Source organism: Euleptes europaea, chromosome 3 (genome assembly GCF_029931775.1).
Source record: "Euleptes europaea isolate rEulEur1 chromosome 3, rEulEur1.hap1, whole genome shotgun sequence".
NCBI lineage: Eukaryota > Metazoa > Chordata > Lepidosauria > Squamata > Sphaerodactylidae > Euleptes > Euleptes europaea.
The window spans coordinates 46,417,389-46,433,336 of NC_079314.1; the positions used below are offsets into that span (position 1 = coordinate 46,417,389).

Sequence of the window (15,948 nt, forward strand, 5' to 3'; positions counted from 1 at the left end):
CTGTTAGAAGCTATTATTCAACTCAACTCTAGTTTAGCCTGAACATACTCTAATCCTGAAACAACAATAACTTTTTCTGCCAGGAAATCAACAAACTGGACTTGTGAACCTTTAAGAACCAGTTACAACTTATAGCAATTCTGTCTCTTATTCTTGGGCAACACACTCATTGACACATCCAAACCTTCTTTACTACTTTTCACTGATTTATTTTGTTATCGTTGGTATGACTTCCCCAGCCCAAGTACTGAATCTGAGGAAGACAAGCACCTGGGAGTTGAATGATACTAACCCAGTGCAGAAACACAGTATATCAGCTATGAATCTATAAAATATGATGATTAACATGGTGGTGGCAAGTGTAACATACTTGGGCTTGAAATGTGTACACTTATTTTTTTATTAGCTAAAGAAAAAACAAGGAAGAAGAGTGATGGCTGTACATATTGCAAGACTGCTTGTATTCAGAGAATACTAAAATGTCTGTGGTGTTCTAATTCTATATTAAGAAAATAATATGAACTAAAGTTTGCTTTATATTTTTCCAAAGCTTAAAAAAATCCCCCCAAAACTACAGTTACCATTTTGTCTTATTCTGAACAGAATTCTGAATTTTCCCCATCTGTGGGATGTCACAGTGAAAAATGTGACAGATTATAAATTATGGTAATGGCCGAGTAGAAAACACCACATTCAGAACATTTGGATTTAAACTGTTTTAATCCCTCCAACATCTATAGGATTATTAGGACAGCCAAATAAATGCTTGGGAAGATTGTGTGATAAGAACTAATTAACAAAGCAAGGTGTTACACTAGTGTTGTAGGCAAATATGCTAGCCTAGACATCATGCTAATGATAATCCCTTTAAATTCAAACATGCTAAACTACGAAATCAATCAATAAATAATCAAGTTAGGAACCAGACCTAAATATCAAGCAAACAAAGTACATTCCCCACAAACAGTGTACTATTTTATATCTAGCATAATTCAAATATTTAATTGCATGTCTGGTGAAGATGGAACATTATGGATCCATATGGAAGAAGGTATGTTGATGAGATGTTTTATGGTGCAGCAACAGTTAGGTCGTACTATACCAAACACTGTCGTTGTGCCTTTAAATTCTGATAGAAGTGGAGATGAGGTAGAATCAAGAACAGCAAAACACTGATTATTCTCACTGAACAAGATGAGCAAGCAGGAAATGTTTACAGAAAGATAGGAAGCATGTAAAAAAAAGACGACAGTCTTTATCAGGCACTATTGAAATTCTCATAACAACTTTGGGATCACAAAGCAAAGCTGCACATGACACCACTGAAGGTGAGACATTGTTCTCTTTCCTGGTTGCATAACTGAGTGCAGTGACACATCTGTTTTGGCCCTAGAGCCAGGCAAAATAAAAGATGGAAATGCTAGGAGAATCTCTGATATGGAATCCTTTTTTTGGTGGGGGGTAATAGTTTTAACCAACTATTTCACTAAGCAAATGTGCAAATACAGTGACTTTTAAAACTGACTGTGAATGGAATATAAAAATGTAAAATGGAGCAAGGTATACAGAAATTGTATAACATTATTCTTCTATTTCAACATTCAATGAAATTAAAGAGCACTTGGTTATTTATATTAAAAATTTGAGCTCTGTTATATACACACTCTAGTGTTAACAGCATTTTCAAAAATGGTATATACAAATAAACACACTTTCTTCTAAACTGAGATTAGCTCCATGTATAAAAAATGTGCTTAAAGTGACACCCTCCAAGGGCCAAATTAAATGTGGCACTGGGACAACCGTGAATGGATTTCCCCAGCATTTTTAGAAGGTAGCTGCATGGGGCCCTGGATTTACATTGGGACTATAATGATGGAGGAGGAGAGTTGGTTTTTATATGCCGACTTTCTCTATCACTTAAGGAAGAATCAAACCGGCTTACAATCACCTTCCCTTCCCCTCCCCACAACAGACACCCTGTGAGGTAGGTGGGGCTGAGAGAGCTGAGAGAGAACGGTGACTAGCCAAGGTCCCCAGCTGGCTTTGTGTGTAGGAGTGGTGAAACCAACCCGGTTCACCAGATTAGCATCTGCCACTCATGTGGAGGAGTGGGAGAATCAAACCCGGTTCTCCAGATCAGAGTCCATCGCTCCAAACCACTGCTCTTAACCACTGCACCACTGGAGGCATAAGGGCATTTAGCCCTTGCTCTTTCAAGAGCAGGAGCCCCATGGCGCAGAGTGTTAAGCTGCAGTACTGCAGTCCAAAGCTCTGCTCACGACCTGAGTTCGATCCCTACGGAAGTCGGTTTCAGTTAGCCAGCTCAAGGTTGACTCAGCCTTCCATCCTTCTGAGGTCGGTGAAATGAGTACCAAGCCTTGCTGGGGGTAAAGGGAAAATGACTGGGGAAGGCACTGGCAAACCACCCCACAAAACAAAGTCTGCCTTGGAAACGTCGGGATGTGACGTCACCCCATGGGTCACAAATGACCCGGTGCTCGCACAGGGGTCTTTTACCTTTTTACTTTCAAGAGCTGTTTCACCAATAGTAACCAATCCCCAAATGCTACTGCATCTTTACCTCCAAGGCTACTAACAGCCCAGGGAAAGATAATGGTTTCATCCGGCAAAACCATAGTGCACAGGGAGAGAGTAAAACCTCTCTTCCCCCAAAACATGGTCTTGATCCATATCAGGGCCTTGAATGGCTGCCATTTCCTTTTAAAAAACACTGGGTATCCATTCTCCCATCTCCTGGAATCACTTTGAGTATGTCACCTTGTCACAGAAATCAATAATATTGCCAGCTTTTGACAGGTTTGCCCCTGTTCATGAAAAAATAATTAGATGCTGAACCAGAAACATAACTCTTAGTAAGAACAACTATTCTCAGGGTGGAAGCCCAGTTCCTATAAATCAGCTGGCTATAAATCAAAGAAAAAATAGGCTCTGCTTTAAATTCAACGTCTTGGAGGACAAAAGGGTACAACTTTGAGAGTTAGCTGTTTCACATGAAATTAAGACCCACCGAAAACCAGATCTTCAAGACCAATTTCACATGGAGTCAAAAGTGACATTTAAGTGGACTGGAGTGAACAAGGGCAAATATACAATTTGTTGAAAGTAAATCAGTCACTCCTAGTTCTGTAGCAATGCCTTTGCTTCTGCCTCGGCTGGCCCAGAATGCAAACTGCGTACTGTAGAACAATGATCCTCAACCTATGGGTTGCGACCCTCAGGTGAGTCTTGGGGCTCTACCTGCTGAGTCATGAACCCCTATGAAGCCACCATTTTTGCTGTTTTTGAAGGACCTGCTGCTAGTGCACATCTATAAAGAGCATGTCTTTGTACATAGGCTGAGAGGAGTAGCAGGTCAGCAAAGTGAGGCTACAGCAGTGGAAAGGCTTCAACCACAACACATCTCCTAATGCTTAGCCTGCGTTTCTTGTCCTTGCCCATCTTGGTGTGCTGACCACAGGCCTGGACTTCACAGCAGAGAGGTTGTAACTGGATTCCCCTCTTCCTATTATGTGACTGTGGGGTCACATGCTTGCAATTCGCTGGATCTGGAAAGTTTAAGCTCACTGTTCCAGAAGATAAAGGTTTTCAGGAGACAGTGAGCTCCTAGGAATCTGTTCTGCCACAGGCAGGACAAACTTCTTTGGACCAGCAGAACACGCCTCTACAGTTAGAGGAATGAATTCATAAGATCCATCCCTTGGTCATGGTTTAGGGACAACAGGGGCTGAGGAAATAAAAAGGGGAACTGATGTATTTATGACAACCTGCATGCCTTTTGTCTCTCACCAGGATATTTACAGGCCGAGGAGACTTCTGAGGGAAAGCTAACTCTTTCCTTCCTTGAGATAATGCTGGCTGAGCAGTTTAAAGATGTCACTGAAAGCTCAAAGAAACGTACCAAACACTTATTCCAGGCAAAAGAAAGGTGTTTATTTGGAGACAAAAGGTTAAAAAGGCAGCTGAAGTTTGAAGTACGTTCAATTCAAATTAAGGAATTAAAGGATCTTAGTCAAAACTCAAAGGCAAAAAAAAGAACTCATCAAAACATACTTATACTTTAAGCTTGAGAGTCTTTCTAGACCCACATTTACTATGTTTTAGAACATACTGATGTTCCATACCATTAGACAAGAGTAGCAGAGGGCTCTATACGAACCTACAAAATTATTGAGGACAAAACTCCAATATAAACACAGACAATTCCTTTATGAAAAGCAAAGTAGGATGGCACAGGAATTTAGCAACAAAAAAACCAAAATGCAGTCTCCAAAGCACTGCTCTATTATAGATATTGCCATTGTGCAATGGGGCATCTAGATCAGTAACTGATTGATATTGCCCAGCAGGTCTCTCTCAGCCCTGCCTCTCACTTGTGATGGTAATCAAAACTGGACCATTCTACAAGCCCCTTTCCCCAATGCAGACTTATTTTCAGAGCTGACTCAAAGCAATGCGATTCTGTTCAGATTCCTTTATTCCTCATTGACCATATACCTAAAATAGTGTCATAAGAGAAAACCCAAAGGTAAAAAGAATAACTTATGGCTTTGAGTCTAGCTTGTGCTGTCTTGACAGACATGGAGAAGGGTTTGAGAAACAGAGCATATAATTCAATTGACTTTCACTTCCTTCCACAAGAGACTTGAGCTTTCAGCTCCCAATGCCTCTCCACACAAAAAATGGGAATTTCTTAGCCATTTTCCAATTTGATGCCAGTTTGCCCACTTGAGTCCCTCACTTTTTTTTACATCTTTTTTTAAAGCAAAAAGTGGGGTTTTTAACAAGTCCAAACCTTGAAATAAAATACATTTCTCCACAAAGGGTACAGAGAATTGGGGCTTAAGGCTGCAGTTCCATTCACAGTTACCTGTACGTAATTCCTATTGTAGTCCACGGGACTTAGCTCTCTGTAAACATGGATAGGTACATAATTTCAGAATGGTACCAGTGTTATTTTTGTAGCAACTGAATCAAACAGGAGTCCAGTGGCACCTCAAAAATAACAAAATTTAGTGCAGCATAAGCTTTTATGAGTCAGAGCTCACTTCATCAGATGCATCAGGTGAACATCTATTGATTTACATACAGAACAGAAATGGGATGTTTACAAAAAAAAAGTTGGTTCAAAACAAGATCCTGTTCAAAGAATAATCACTCAGAGCTGTTAAGCAAAATGAAAAATCTAGTGCAGGATAAAATGAGATACAGAGATATGAGAAAAATAATTAAGAAGTGGGATATGCAAGATATTAGCACCTATAGTGAGTTAGGAATCCCAAGTACCTATACAGCCCTGGATAGATGAGAGAAGCTAGAATTGTTTCATCAAAGCCAATAGAAACTTCACTGGATGCTTCCCCCCAAATCTGTTATATGGATACAAATATTCACAACTGGTTGAAACTTTTTACCTTTTAATTTTTTTAGTTTGTCCACTAAAAAAAAGATTTCTTTCCAATATTAAAAACTGACTTTTTAACAAACCTGCACCTACATTTCTTTCACAGTAAAGCTATAAGAGACAAATTATTCATTGTAGTCACCTGGGTAAAAATTAATTGATTCCACTGAAATTGATTTATTGATTCAATTGAAATATACATACACATTTTGCAACAGAACTAACTTCGTAACTTTTGAAAGTCATGTAATTAAAAACAAAACTTTTATGTTTTAGTCTGGCATAAATGCTCTTCGGACAAAGAAAAGAATCCAAGCACAAAATAGTTACAAGTTATAAAGTTATTTCAAAAACGCCTTGTGTTCTAGTCAGACTATGTTGGTCGGTATACTTTGTTCTGGAGGTGCAGAATACCACATATGAATGTAAAGAGAAGCAGTAGCCTTGTCTCTTACAGATTGAAGTAATGACTAATAGGATCTTCACAAAATTATTGTTGCGTGGGAAAAGTGCAAAGAGATAACTAGTCAATGTGTTTGGTGGTTTCAACAGTCGTTTTCTGAGCAATAGTGACAAAAGGCAGCACTTAAATTATCGAGTGTTGGACTCAATTTGGGCATTTAAATCCTCAAAGAGAAAAATGTGGACAAATGGGTATTTTTGGGAAGTCTTCCACAAAAAATTCACTTAAATTATCAGCAGTTTTGTGATCAAGTTAACTTTGTGCTCATACTCTATGTATAAACTGATAAGAAGTCAGAGCAACAACAACAAAAATCAGCTTGCATTGCCTCAGGGAAGAAAAAGCTGAGTTACAGAACTTACGGTAACATGAAAAATACACTTCAGCCTACCATCTAGTTATTTTCCACTTTGACAATAAGATTAAAAATAAGGACATCGTAGGATCTTCCATTAAAACTTTATTAGTTCACTGAGCCTAGCTTTGAGCGCCTGACTTAACAGTCTCAGTTTCAATTTCTATAGGCAAAAAGATCCCCCCCCCCTTTGAGGTCATACCAAGTGACAAAACTCAATCACTTCTGGGGTCAAGGCCTGTGTCACAATCATATTGGCTGATCATTCTTATGGAAGTTAATGGGTGACTTTCAAACGGCACCATTCTACTCTTACCATGTGCATTTACCAAGCAAAAGGACCACTGTCTATTCAGGAGGGGCCCACATTCCAAAGGCCACTAAGGACAGTGGGAAATCTTTCTCCAAATCCTGAGCGCTTTGGTATAGCTCTTGCATGATTCTCCAGAACCAGAACTTCCTTTAAAGAACAGCCGTGCATCCCAAGAGAAGGGTATCAACAAAGCCAGCAAGTTTTCTTACTCCAATGCAGAACAGGTTTTAACCTGCAGTTTGAGACAAGAGAAGCTAACATTCACTTGAGGCAAGTAATATTCATGCTACTGATGGAATGGGACCAAAATAGAAAACAGCCCCTAAAGATTCATTTGTCTTCATAATTTACATCATATAAAACACACAAATTCCATTAGTAACCATATATTTTCCTTTTAGGTCATGGTTAATGCTAGAAAGCACCTACAGGCATTCCAGACAACAGCTTCTATCTATTTGAGCAGGTTCTCTGCAACTAGATATTCTTGAAGTCCTAATTAAACCAATAAAATAACTCTCTGTTAAATCATTGAGACAGATAAGTAGCCAGAAGCACCTGTCTGCACTTTCTTTTTATTGATTAGTGTTTATAAAAATCTCACCCTGTCTTGAAGACTCATGGTTGTTTACAATACAATACCCCCACATATACATACAAACAATAGATTAACGTTGTTTAAAATTCTCCCAGTCTTAAAGCCTGCATTAAGATCTACACCCCAATTTAGGCATGTTTACTCAGATGACACTGATCACACCAAGTTTACTGAGGCTCACTCCCAAGTAAGTGTGTGCAGGATCAGTAGTAAACTGCACTGAACTTAGAAGTAAATGTTCTTAGGGTTGCCTAGGCAGATCACAAACTAGCAACCTCAAATTCTCACTCTCACCAAACTCAGCCCACTCACTCCATCTGCCTTTCAGGGATTCCAACCTAATTAAAGATCCACAAGCCACACCCCTTATATTTAAACTAATGAGACACATAACTAATACATATTCTACCCAAGTTGTTCAGGGTGGCATACAAGGGTATTCCATTTTAACCTTACATCCTCCTGCTGGCTGAGATAATGGGTGTCCCAAGATCCCAATGGCAACAAAAGGATTTGAAACCGGCACCCTCCAATTCAAAACCAACAATCCAGCAAGCTACTACAACTATACCACAATGACATTCAAATGAAGACGGTGAGGTTTAAATTAAGACGCAGAAATTTAAAGTAATGTTTTGTGAAAAGGTGGCAGTTGTTTCAACAAAATGCATCAGAATTACAGCATCCTAAGTATTAATATGTGTTGTTAAAACATCCGTGAATCATTGTCCTGAGAGTGCAGGCAAACCACAAGACTCTTCTGTGCTCATTCCACAATGTCAACTTTTCTCATCAATACCTCAATGGCTCTCAGCAAACCATGCTCAGCCACTCACCTTTGTGGGCAAGCTATCATTATTTTACAAGGTATCTGCATTGCATATAAAAAGATAAGGACAAAAGTGCCTCAATTTCATTGGGGGGGGGGAACCACACACAAAAGCTGAAAGCAAAGTAGAACATTCAGCCACCAAGGATGCAAACCCTAAAAAGAGAAAGCTGGATGGGGAAAAGAATATTAGCTGAGACAAGTTGACATCTAGGTAATAAATTTGTTGGCAAGAAAGACTGGAAGGGATGCCACTCTTCTGGATTCTGATGTCCACAATTTCTACACATCCCCTATTCCCAGATTTCTGCATATTTTCCATTTTAATCATGTCAGCCGACCAGGCTGGTAAAGCAAGGTATAAATCTTTTAAACAAAAGAAGTCCAGTAATCGACAAAGCCTCTCAATACACCTTCCCCAGAGATCCCACAAAACGCTCACACCCTCCACAGACTTCAATAGGCTGCTGTGCATGAACTGTGTGCAGGATGGCAGCCCAAAGCGACCGGCTTGCCTATTGATTTGGGGGGGATTAGTTACCCAGTCTTTCCAGTCTGTGCAGGTTCAGGATCACAGCCTAAAGTGCCCATTTCACTTAATTCGGAAAACATTGTTTGTTGCCCTCCTTTTCACCCAACCTTTCCAAGAAGAGTGAGGCAGCTTGCAACCATGCCACAACCTAAAAGTCCAAATCAGAGAACAAAAGGCACTCGTTTCAAAGTATGGCGGGGGGGGGGTGTCGCCCAACTGCACACGATAGCCCCCAGCCTCTTTTCGAACTGGCTCCCCCGTCCCCTCCAGCTTCCTTGACAGGCGAGCGACAAAAATGGGCGCCTTTTCCAGTAAGCGAATAATAGATGCCTTTAAAAAAAAAAAAAGAGAGAGAGAGAGAGAGAGAAACCTTCTTAGCCCTTACCATGATATTCTTGTCCAGGTACATAGAAAGTTGGGTTGCCAGCAATGTGGAGGGAAATGAGGACCTCTCCCTGCTCCCCATCCCCTTCCAGCTCCCCGTGGTGGGTGCAGAGGAAAAAGAAGGGCGAGAAGCGGGGGTAATAGCCCACCGCCCCCCGGGCCCCCGAGAGCAGCGCCGCCGCCGCCGCCGCCGCCAGCAGGGCCAACCAGGGGCCCGGGGCCCGTGCGGGCGTGCAGCCGCCGGCCGGCCGCGGGAGAGCCATGCTCCAGCTCTGCCTGCTGCTCCCGCCGTCTCCACACGCGCATCCAAGAGGAGGACCGCGGGATCAGGGGGAGGAACGGGAGGGGGGGCGGGCGGGCGGGCGAGCGGCAGGAAGCGGCGGGGGGGGGCAGGGAAATAAACGCAATTCTAAGACTGAAGCCTCGAGAAGAAAGTTTGGCAGCGGCCCGAGAAGTTTGGCCGCTCGCGGACCGCCGGCCACCCCTTCACGACGCTCGCCTGGCGAGTGAGGAGGAGGAGGAGGAGGAGGAGGCGAGGCTCTCCTCAGCCGCCGCCCCCCCCTTCCCCACACCTTCCGAAAGGCCCGCGCTTGCGATGGGAGCGGCAGGCGGCGCTTCTTTCCCGCCCCCCCCGCCGCGCCCTCTGCCCCCTGGAGGGCTGCTCGTGTGAGGAGCCACCAGCGCCGCCTCGCCTTCTCGGGAGGGAGCCCCGCTGAGGGCACAGGCGCTCAGAGGCGGGGGGGGTGGAGGGGGAGAGAAAGAGGCAAAACGAGGTGGGAAACGGGCGAGGGCTAGAAAGGATCGGTCCCCCTCGGTGGCTGAGGCGGTGGGTAGGTGGACGGGGGCAGGGGACAACCTTCCTCGCTTTCTCTCCCCACACACACACACACACACACACACACCCTTGTTATCGCAAACGAAGGCAAAGAGACGGGCCAGGAGCCGGTCGGGAGGCTTTGAGCCGAGCCCGGCCGCTTTGTCTGGATTGGCCGCCTTTCTCTTTCCCGCCCTCGGACTCAACTCTGCGAAGCGCGCACGGGCGCTCCTCCCGCTGCCCCGGCCGCCCCTCGGAGGTCCCGCAGCACCTTCAGCCGCACCCGCCTCCGGGACTGAACGCAAACAGGCGCCAACCCGCCCCGCTCCTGTCGTTCTTTGGGAAGAGTCCTCGCGGGGCTAGGGCACGAGCCGATGCTGACCGCCACGCTCGCGGCTCCTTTATTGGGTCCGGTTTTGTGGCACTCTTCTTCCAAGGAGCTCAAGGGGGTGGGTGGGGAGGGTGACATCATTCTCCCTTCCCCCCCCCCATGTACCCTCACCACAAAAACCCTGTGAGGAAATTAAGTGTGAGAGGGAGGGCGTGACTAGCTCAAGGTGGCCCAGCAGGCTTCCGTGGCAGAGTGGGAATGTGAACGGGTCCTCATGGGACACTAGCCGCCATACCGCGCTGGCTGTCATGGTTCTGATATAGGTGGCTGTTTCGATTCATCTTTTCAACACAGATAATAATAAAAGTGGTGATGGGCAGAGCTACCAAGAGCCAACCTCCCCCCCCACACACACACACACAAAGGTTTCCTCTGGGCCTCCCTCACATCAACCAGACCCAGCTTCAAAACCACATGAAACAAAACAACATGACTTGCCCAGCTCTGTGGCTCTCCTGAATCACCACGACCCCCAGAATTTAGGCAGCACGGGATGTTGCAAACAAACATCAGTTAAATGAAAAAAGGAGAGAAAAAGAGAAGGTGATGGTCTCTAACACTTTGTGGTCTCAACTATGGGAGAATTATTTATTTACTTTTTTTATAGTCCGCCTTTCTCCCAGAGACTCAAAGTGGATTAAACAGAGTGATTCAGTAAAATCAACAAATGGGACATTCAGTAACCCGAGCGTTAGGAGTTTAGAAGTCTGGAACGACCAGAAAGAAACAGAAGCCTTGCAGAAATATCAACATGGCACATTAAGCAGTACAGAAATGAGATAAGGGGAGGGAATGCAGAATCCCCTCTGAGTCCAGTATCACTATATAAAGCTGCCATTGGTCAACCTCACACTGGTCTTCTCCTAGTAACAATGACTTTTCAAAGTCTTCCATGGTGATGGAAGTTACCTAAGCTCTTTTACACTTACCACACCACTGATTGAACTTGTTACCTTCTGCATGTGACAGCAGGCTGTTTTTCACTGAGCCATGGCCCGTCTTTAGAGAACAAGGCTAGCGGGAGTGACATTTTAGTCAATCCTCAGTACTTCAGATCAGTAAACCATCCAGACACATTGTTGTGCTAGATTTTTAAGAGCTCAGATCACTTTGAAACAAAAAGAACTGGGGGGGGGGGAGATAATTAGAAAACATTCTTGGAAAATTAGAAAGCATATATCCCCAAAGGACTCTAAGCTGCAAAAGAAGCAGAGTTCCTAAACGTTTACCATATCCTGGTTTGGGAGGGGAGGTAAAATGGGGGAGGGGATATATGCGGTAAAGGTACATTTTCCAGTTCCAGTTCCTTCTTGAACTTTTCCAAAACACAGAGGAAGAAGGAAAGATAAATGTGACAGGTAGATCCAAGTTTAGAAAAGCAGCTTCTTGCTTACCTAACACCTCAACTTTGAACTGGGCTGTACAACTGGACTGCTACGATTCTGGGCTAAATGAAGAAATTATCTAGCACCAAGCACAGCAACATTGCACGGTTGCATTATGGGGGGGATTCACTAATCACTTATCCTGTCCTTGTCCTCCCCCCCCCCATTTCTTGTGGGCTCCCATCCTGTTCTTGTTTTTTTCCCTCCAGAAAGGGAGGCTGGCATGGCATAGTGGTAAACTTAATTCAGAAATCACAACAAATGTTCATTGACAGCTTCTTGCTCGTGGAGTGTTAGCTTTTTAGAGTAACATTGTGTGTGTGTGCGCTCGCGCACTGTGTTGTGTTGTGTGAGTGCCTCTTTTGTTTTTTATCACTTGAGCCTTGACCTATGTAATTGCCAAGAAAAAGCAAACCATGTCCTTGGGAAAAGAACAAATGTGCTGGAACCCAAGGAGGTGGGAATGAAAAGCCAAATACAAAGCTCAGGCTAGAGGAATAATTCATAACAAAAGCATTCATTTTTGAACATGCAGGATGAGCTGGCAGGAGGACCTCAGCATCAGGAGACAGCCTTCCAGGCTTTAATGTAGCTTTGTTGGTCCCCAACCAGCAACCGGGCATAACCAATGTGAACATTCAGGACATGATATAATTGGAAAAGATAGCATACCTGCCAGCATTTTTGAAATGCAAAAACGGCACAGTCCAAAGAAGTCTCTCATGGATTGTTTTCACTACCAAAGAGAAAGATTCCCATCTCTCTTCTCCCTCTGCCCACCCCCATTTCAAGGAAGAACAAGTTGATCACATGGAACACATCTTGTGGCTGGCCTACCTTCTTTCCTTTTCCTCACACAGGCTGCCTCCCTGGCCCGTCTCCCATGCATTTGATGTGCATTCTACACACCAGGCCCAAAAGGGGGGGGGTCACTGCCATCTGTTTTATCTGAATGCAATGCCAAATCTGTCCCAAACCAAAATTCACCTGCTACACAAACACAACTTTGCTGAGAACATGTCTCAGTTTTTTCCCCAAGCGGTGTTAAGGGAATTTAAAAAAAACCTATTACTTTTGACAGAACTGGATGAGAATATGAAAATGCACAATCCAACACAAGCATTTCTCACAGTGAACGTAAATGGAACATCCTGCGGTGAAGTTACAGCTCAAATGTCCATTCCAACAGACTAATGCCTTGGAAACCGAACCTTTTGAAAGCCACAGATGAGAATCAAGCTGGCTCTGTTTTTAAAATGTGTCTGAATTTCACTGTTCATAAATGCAACAGGCTAATAATACCACACTTTACCGCCAAAATAGCATGGGGAAATGGCCTTTAATATGGCTAGAACAACACATTCTGGGTATGTTTCGCCAGCATCCTCAATGTTTTTTTCCCTTGGGCATCTATTCCAAAGTAGACCAAATTGTGCAAGGTAAAAAACATCTTCTACTCAACATGCCAGTGCTACTGCTAATTTGCAGAAGTAGTCATGCATTTGTGGAGAAGCCCTGGACATACTGAGCAGGGGAGGGTCTCTAATATATCTAACACATAAATAGTCAAGGAGTTGGAGGAAGACAATATTTCTGGGCTACCACCTGCTAACACTTAGACAGGAGAAATGGACCCCAGCTGCTTGTGCTAGGATTTGCATAAACTAAATGGGGGGGGGGGTATTTGCGCGGGAAAAATACAAAGCCTGCTGATCCATCAGAGTGATTCTAATTTCTGCTGAAGTAATTGTCAGCAATACTAAAGATTTTTCTGGAACTGCTGAATTCTATCTTAGTTTTTTTCCTTGCCTACTCCAGTGGGCCAGAATCCATCCACCACATTTCTACCCCTACATTAGCTCTCCCCCCCGCCACTTCCACGCTCATGTCAACCCTTCATATCTTATCTCATCTCTTTCTTTTTATCTTACATGTTTTGTTTATAAAGCAGAATCTTTCCCCAGAGCTCCATATGGATTTGAATTTCCAAGCTGTGACAACTTGAACCTGGATGAAAAAACATCTAGTGTAGTCCAAATCTAGAGTGCATTTTTGTAAGATTATGCCCAAGCGAACACATTCTGAAAAGCATCTGCAGGCTATGGAAATCTGGACCAAACTCATCAAAATTCATAATTTCCTATGTAGATTTTTGTAGAATAAATGGTGTTCCAATGAATAAAATGTAGGTGTTAATGCCATCAACATAAGGGGCTGTTGGTATGTTTTTTTATGAAAAGTAATGGTTTATTAAGCTGACTATCAACCACACACCTGCCCAACTCTGTGCTTTAAAGCAGTACATGTACAATTTGTTTCTTCCCCCCCTTGATATTCCATCCTAATATACTTTCTTAATTGCTCTCAGATGATTATACACAGCCATCTCTCTCAGTCACTCAATAGTAACATCAGCACTTTTCATTTTTGTCAGTCTTAATCTATTTTCTAAAATGGTAATAAAGATTATGTTAAGTAGCCATACTTTATAACAGGCTATCAAAACCAAGGCCTTTGAAAATCTTTTTTTTTCTGAGTTTGTGAGCACTAATAACTTTTTTGATGGAAGCTCCAGGATAATAGTTGACTTCTTTTTCAATAGCAAAAAATATTAACAACATTCTGTTCGCTCTTCTCACCATGTTTCAAAATTGTTCAGAAAGTCCTCAGGTTGCTGATGAGGGAAAACAGAATACCAGCTGTATTGCATCTTTGTGAAAATTAATTCCAGAACATAAGTGTTTGAATATAGACTTCAAAAAAAATCTCCACAATCACTAGCATAAAATTAAATATCTCACTGAGTTTTAAAGGACCAGGATACAAAAGAAGATACTTATGTAGATATTACTACCCTGTGGGCAACTGCAAGGACTGCATTTCCTCACTTAATAGTTACCCTTTCCCAACATAGTGGTGGTAATCAATCAGGAAAAGATTTATAGCAGGGGTGGGGAACCTCAGGCCCGGGGGCCGCATAAGGCCCATGAAATCATTTGGTCTGGCCCTTTGTGGGTCCTGGCAGATCTCTAGCTCGATGTGGAAGATACTCGGACCAAATGTAGCAGGCTAATTTTTAAGTGGATAATTTTGGATGGCCCAGGAATGATGTTAAAATATCCTCATGGCCCTTGGCAGAAAAAAGGTTCCCTGCCCCTGGTTTATAGAATCATAGAGTTGGAAGGGACCACCAGGGTCATCTAGTCCAACCCCCTACACAATGCAGGAAACTCATAACTACCTCCCACACACACACCCAGTGACCCCCTACTCCATGCCCAGAAGATGGCCAAGATGCCCTCCCTCCCATGAACTGCCCAAGGTCATAGAATCAGCATTGCTGACACATGGCCATCTAGCCTCTGCTTAAAAACCTCCAGGGAAGGAGCACTTACCACCTCTTGAGGAAGTCTGTTCCACTGACCGCTCTAACTGTTAGAAAATTCTTCCTAATGTCTAGACGGAAACTCTTTTAATTTAAACCCATGGGTTCTGGTCCAATCTTCTGGGGCAACAGAAAACAACTTGGCACCATCCTCCATATGACAGCCCTTCAAGTACTTGAAGATGGTTATCATATCCCCTCTCAGTCTTCTCCTCTTCAGGTTAAACATACCCAGCTCCTTCAACCTTTCTTCATATAACTAAGAAGCCAAGAATTAAATCCAAAGTACTACAAGACGAAAAGAAGCGGGGAGGTCTTGCACTACCTCAGATTATACTGTTTTGCAGCTTGTTTGACTTGGGTTGCAGATTGGATTAAACATCCCATGAATAGAAACATAACATTGGAAAGAGCACATCTTTTGCAAGGTTTGCATAAAGTTTTATGGAACCCTACAACGATTCTGCAACCAAAAAAAATATCTGAAGACTGTGATATAAAACCTGCAATTCTTAGAGTATGGAAGAGATATAAAAAGAGAATCAGTCCCTCCCCACCCTCTATAATGTCTCCAACTGAAGCCTATCTTGATGATGTCAAATTAAAGACCGACCCGCCACTATTGTATTCTGATATGATTGACTCACTAAGAAAGATTAGAAGTTTACCAACGCTTCAAGACAAATTTGAAAAATTAACTTGGCTGACTTATTTCCAACTGAGATCTCATTTAAAGACAGACTGCCTACAATTTGGTACACTCCGAGAGCTAATGGAATTTGAATAACTTGTAACTAAAACAGAAGATCATTTATTAGGAAAAAATTACAAACTACTCTTGAAATATGATACAGAAGACGAGCAAGTTAAAACAAATATGATTAAATGGATGCAAAACTTTGGAGAAATGGTCCCAATGGAAACCTGGGAAAAACTTTGTACATCAGATTTGAAATATACCGTAAATCAAGAAGTTAAGGAAAACTGGTTCAAGATGTTTCACAGATGGTATATGACACCCAATATGATCTCCCAAATGACCAATCCAAAAGAGAAAAAAGGGGCCTGTTGGAA

The 15,948-nt window shown here is 42.8% G+C and overlaps 1 protein-coding gene across 1 annotated transcript in view; it reads right to left on the reverse strand.

Moving 5' to 3' along the window:
* Positions 1–9,162, reverse strand: part of RELN (reelin) — a 362,044-nt gene extending 352,882 nt beyond the window's left edge. The window contains exon 1 of the mRNA XM_056847774.1: positions 8,901–9,162. Within this exon, the coding sequence (XP_056703752.1) occupies positions 8,901–9,162 (262 nt within the window). The remainder of the gene's footprint in view (positions 1–8,900) is intronic.
* Positions 9,163–15,948: the final 6,786 nt, after the last annotated feature.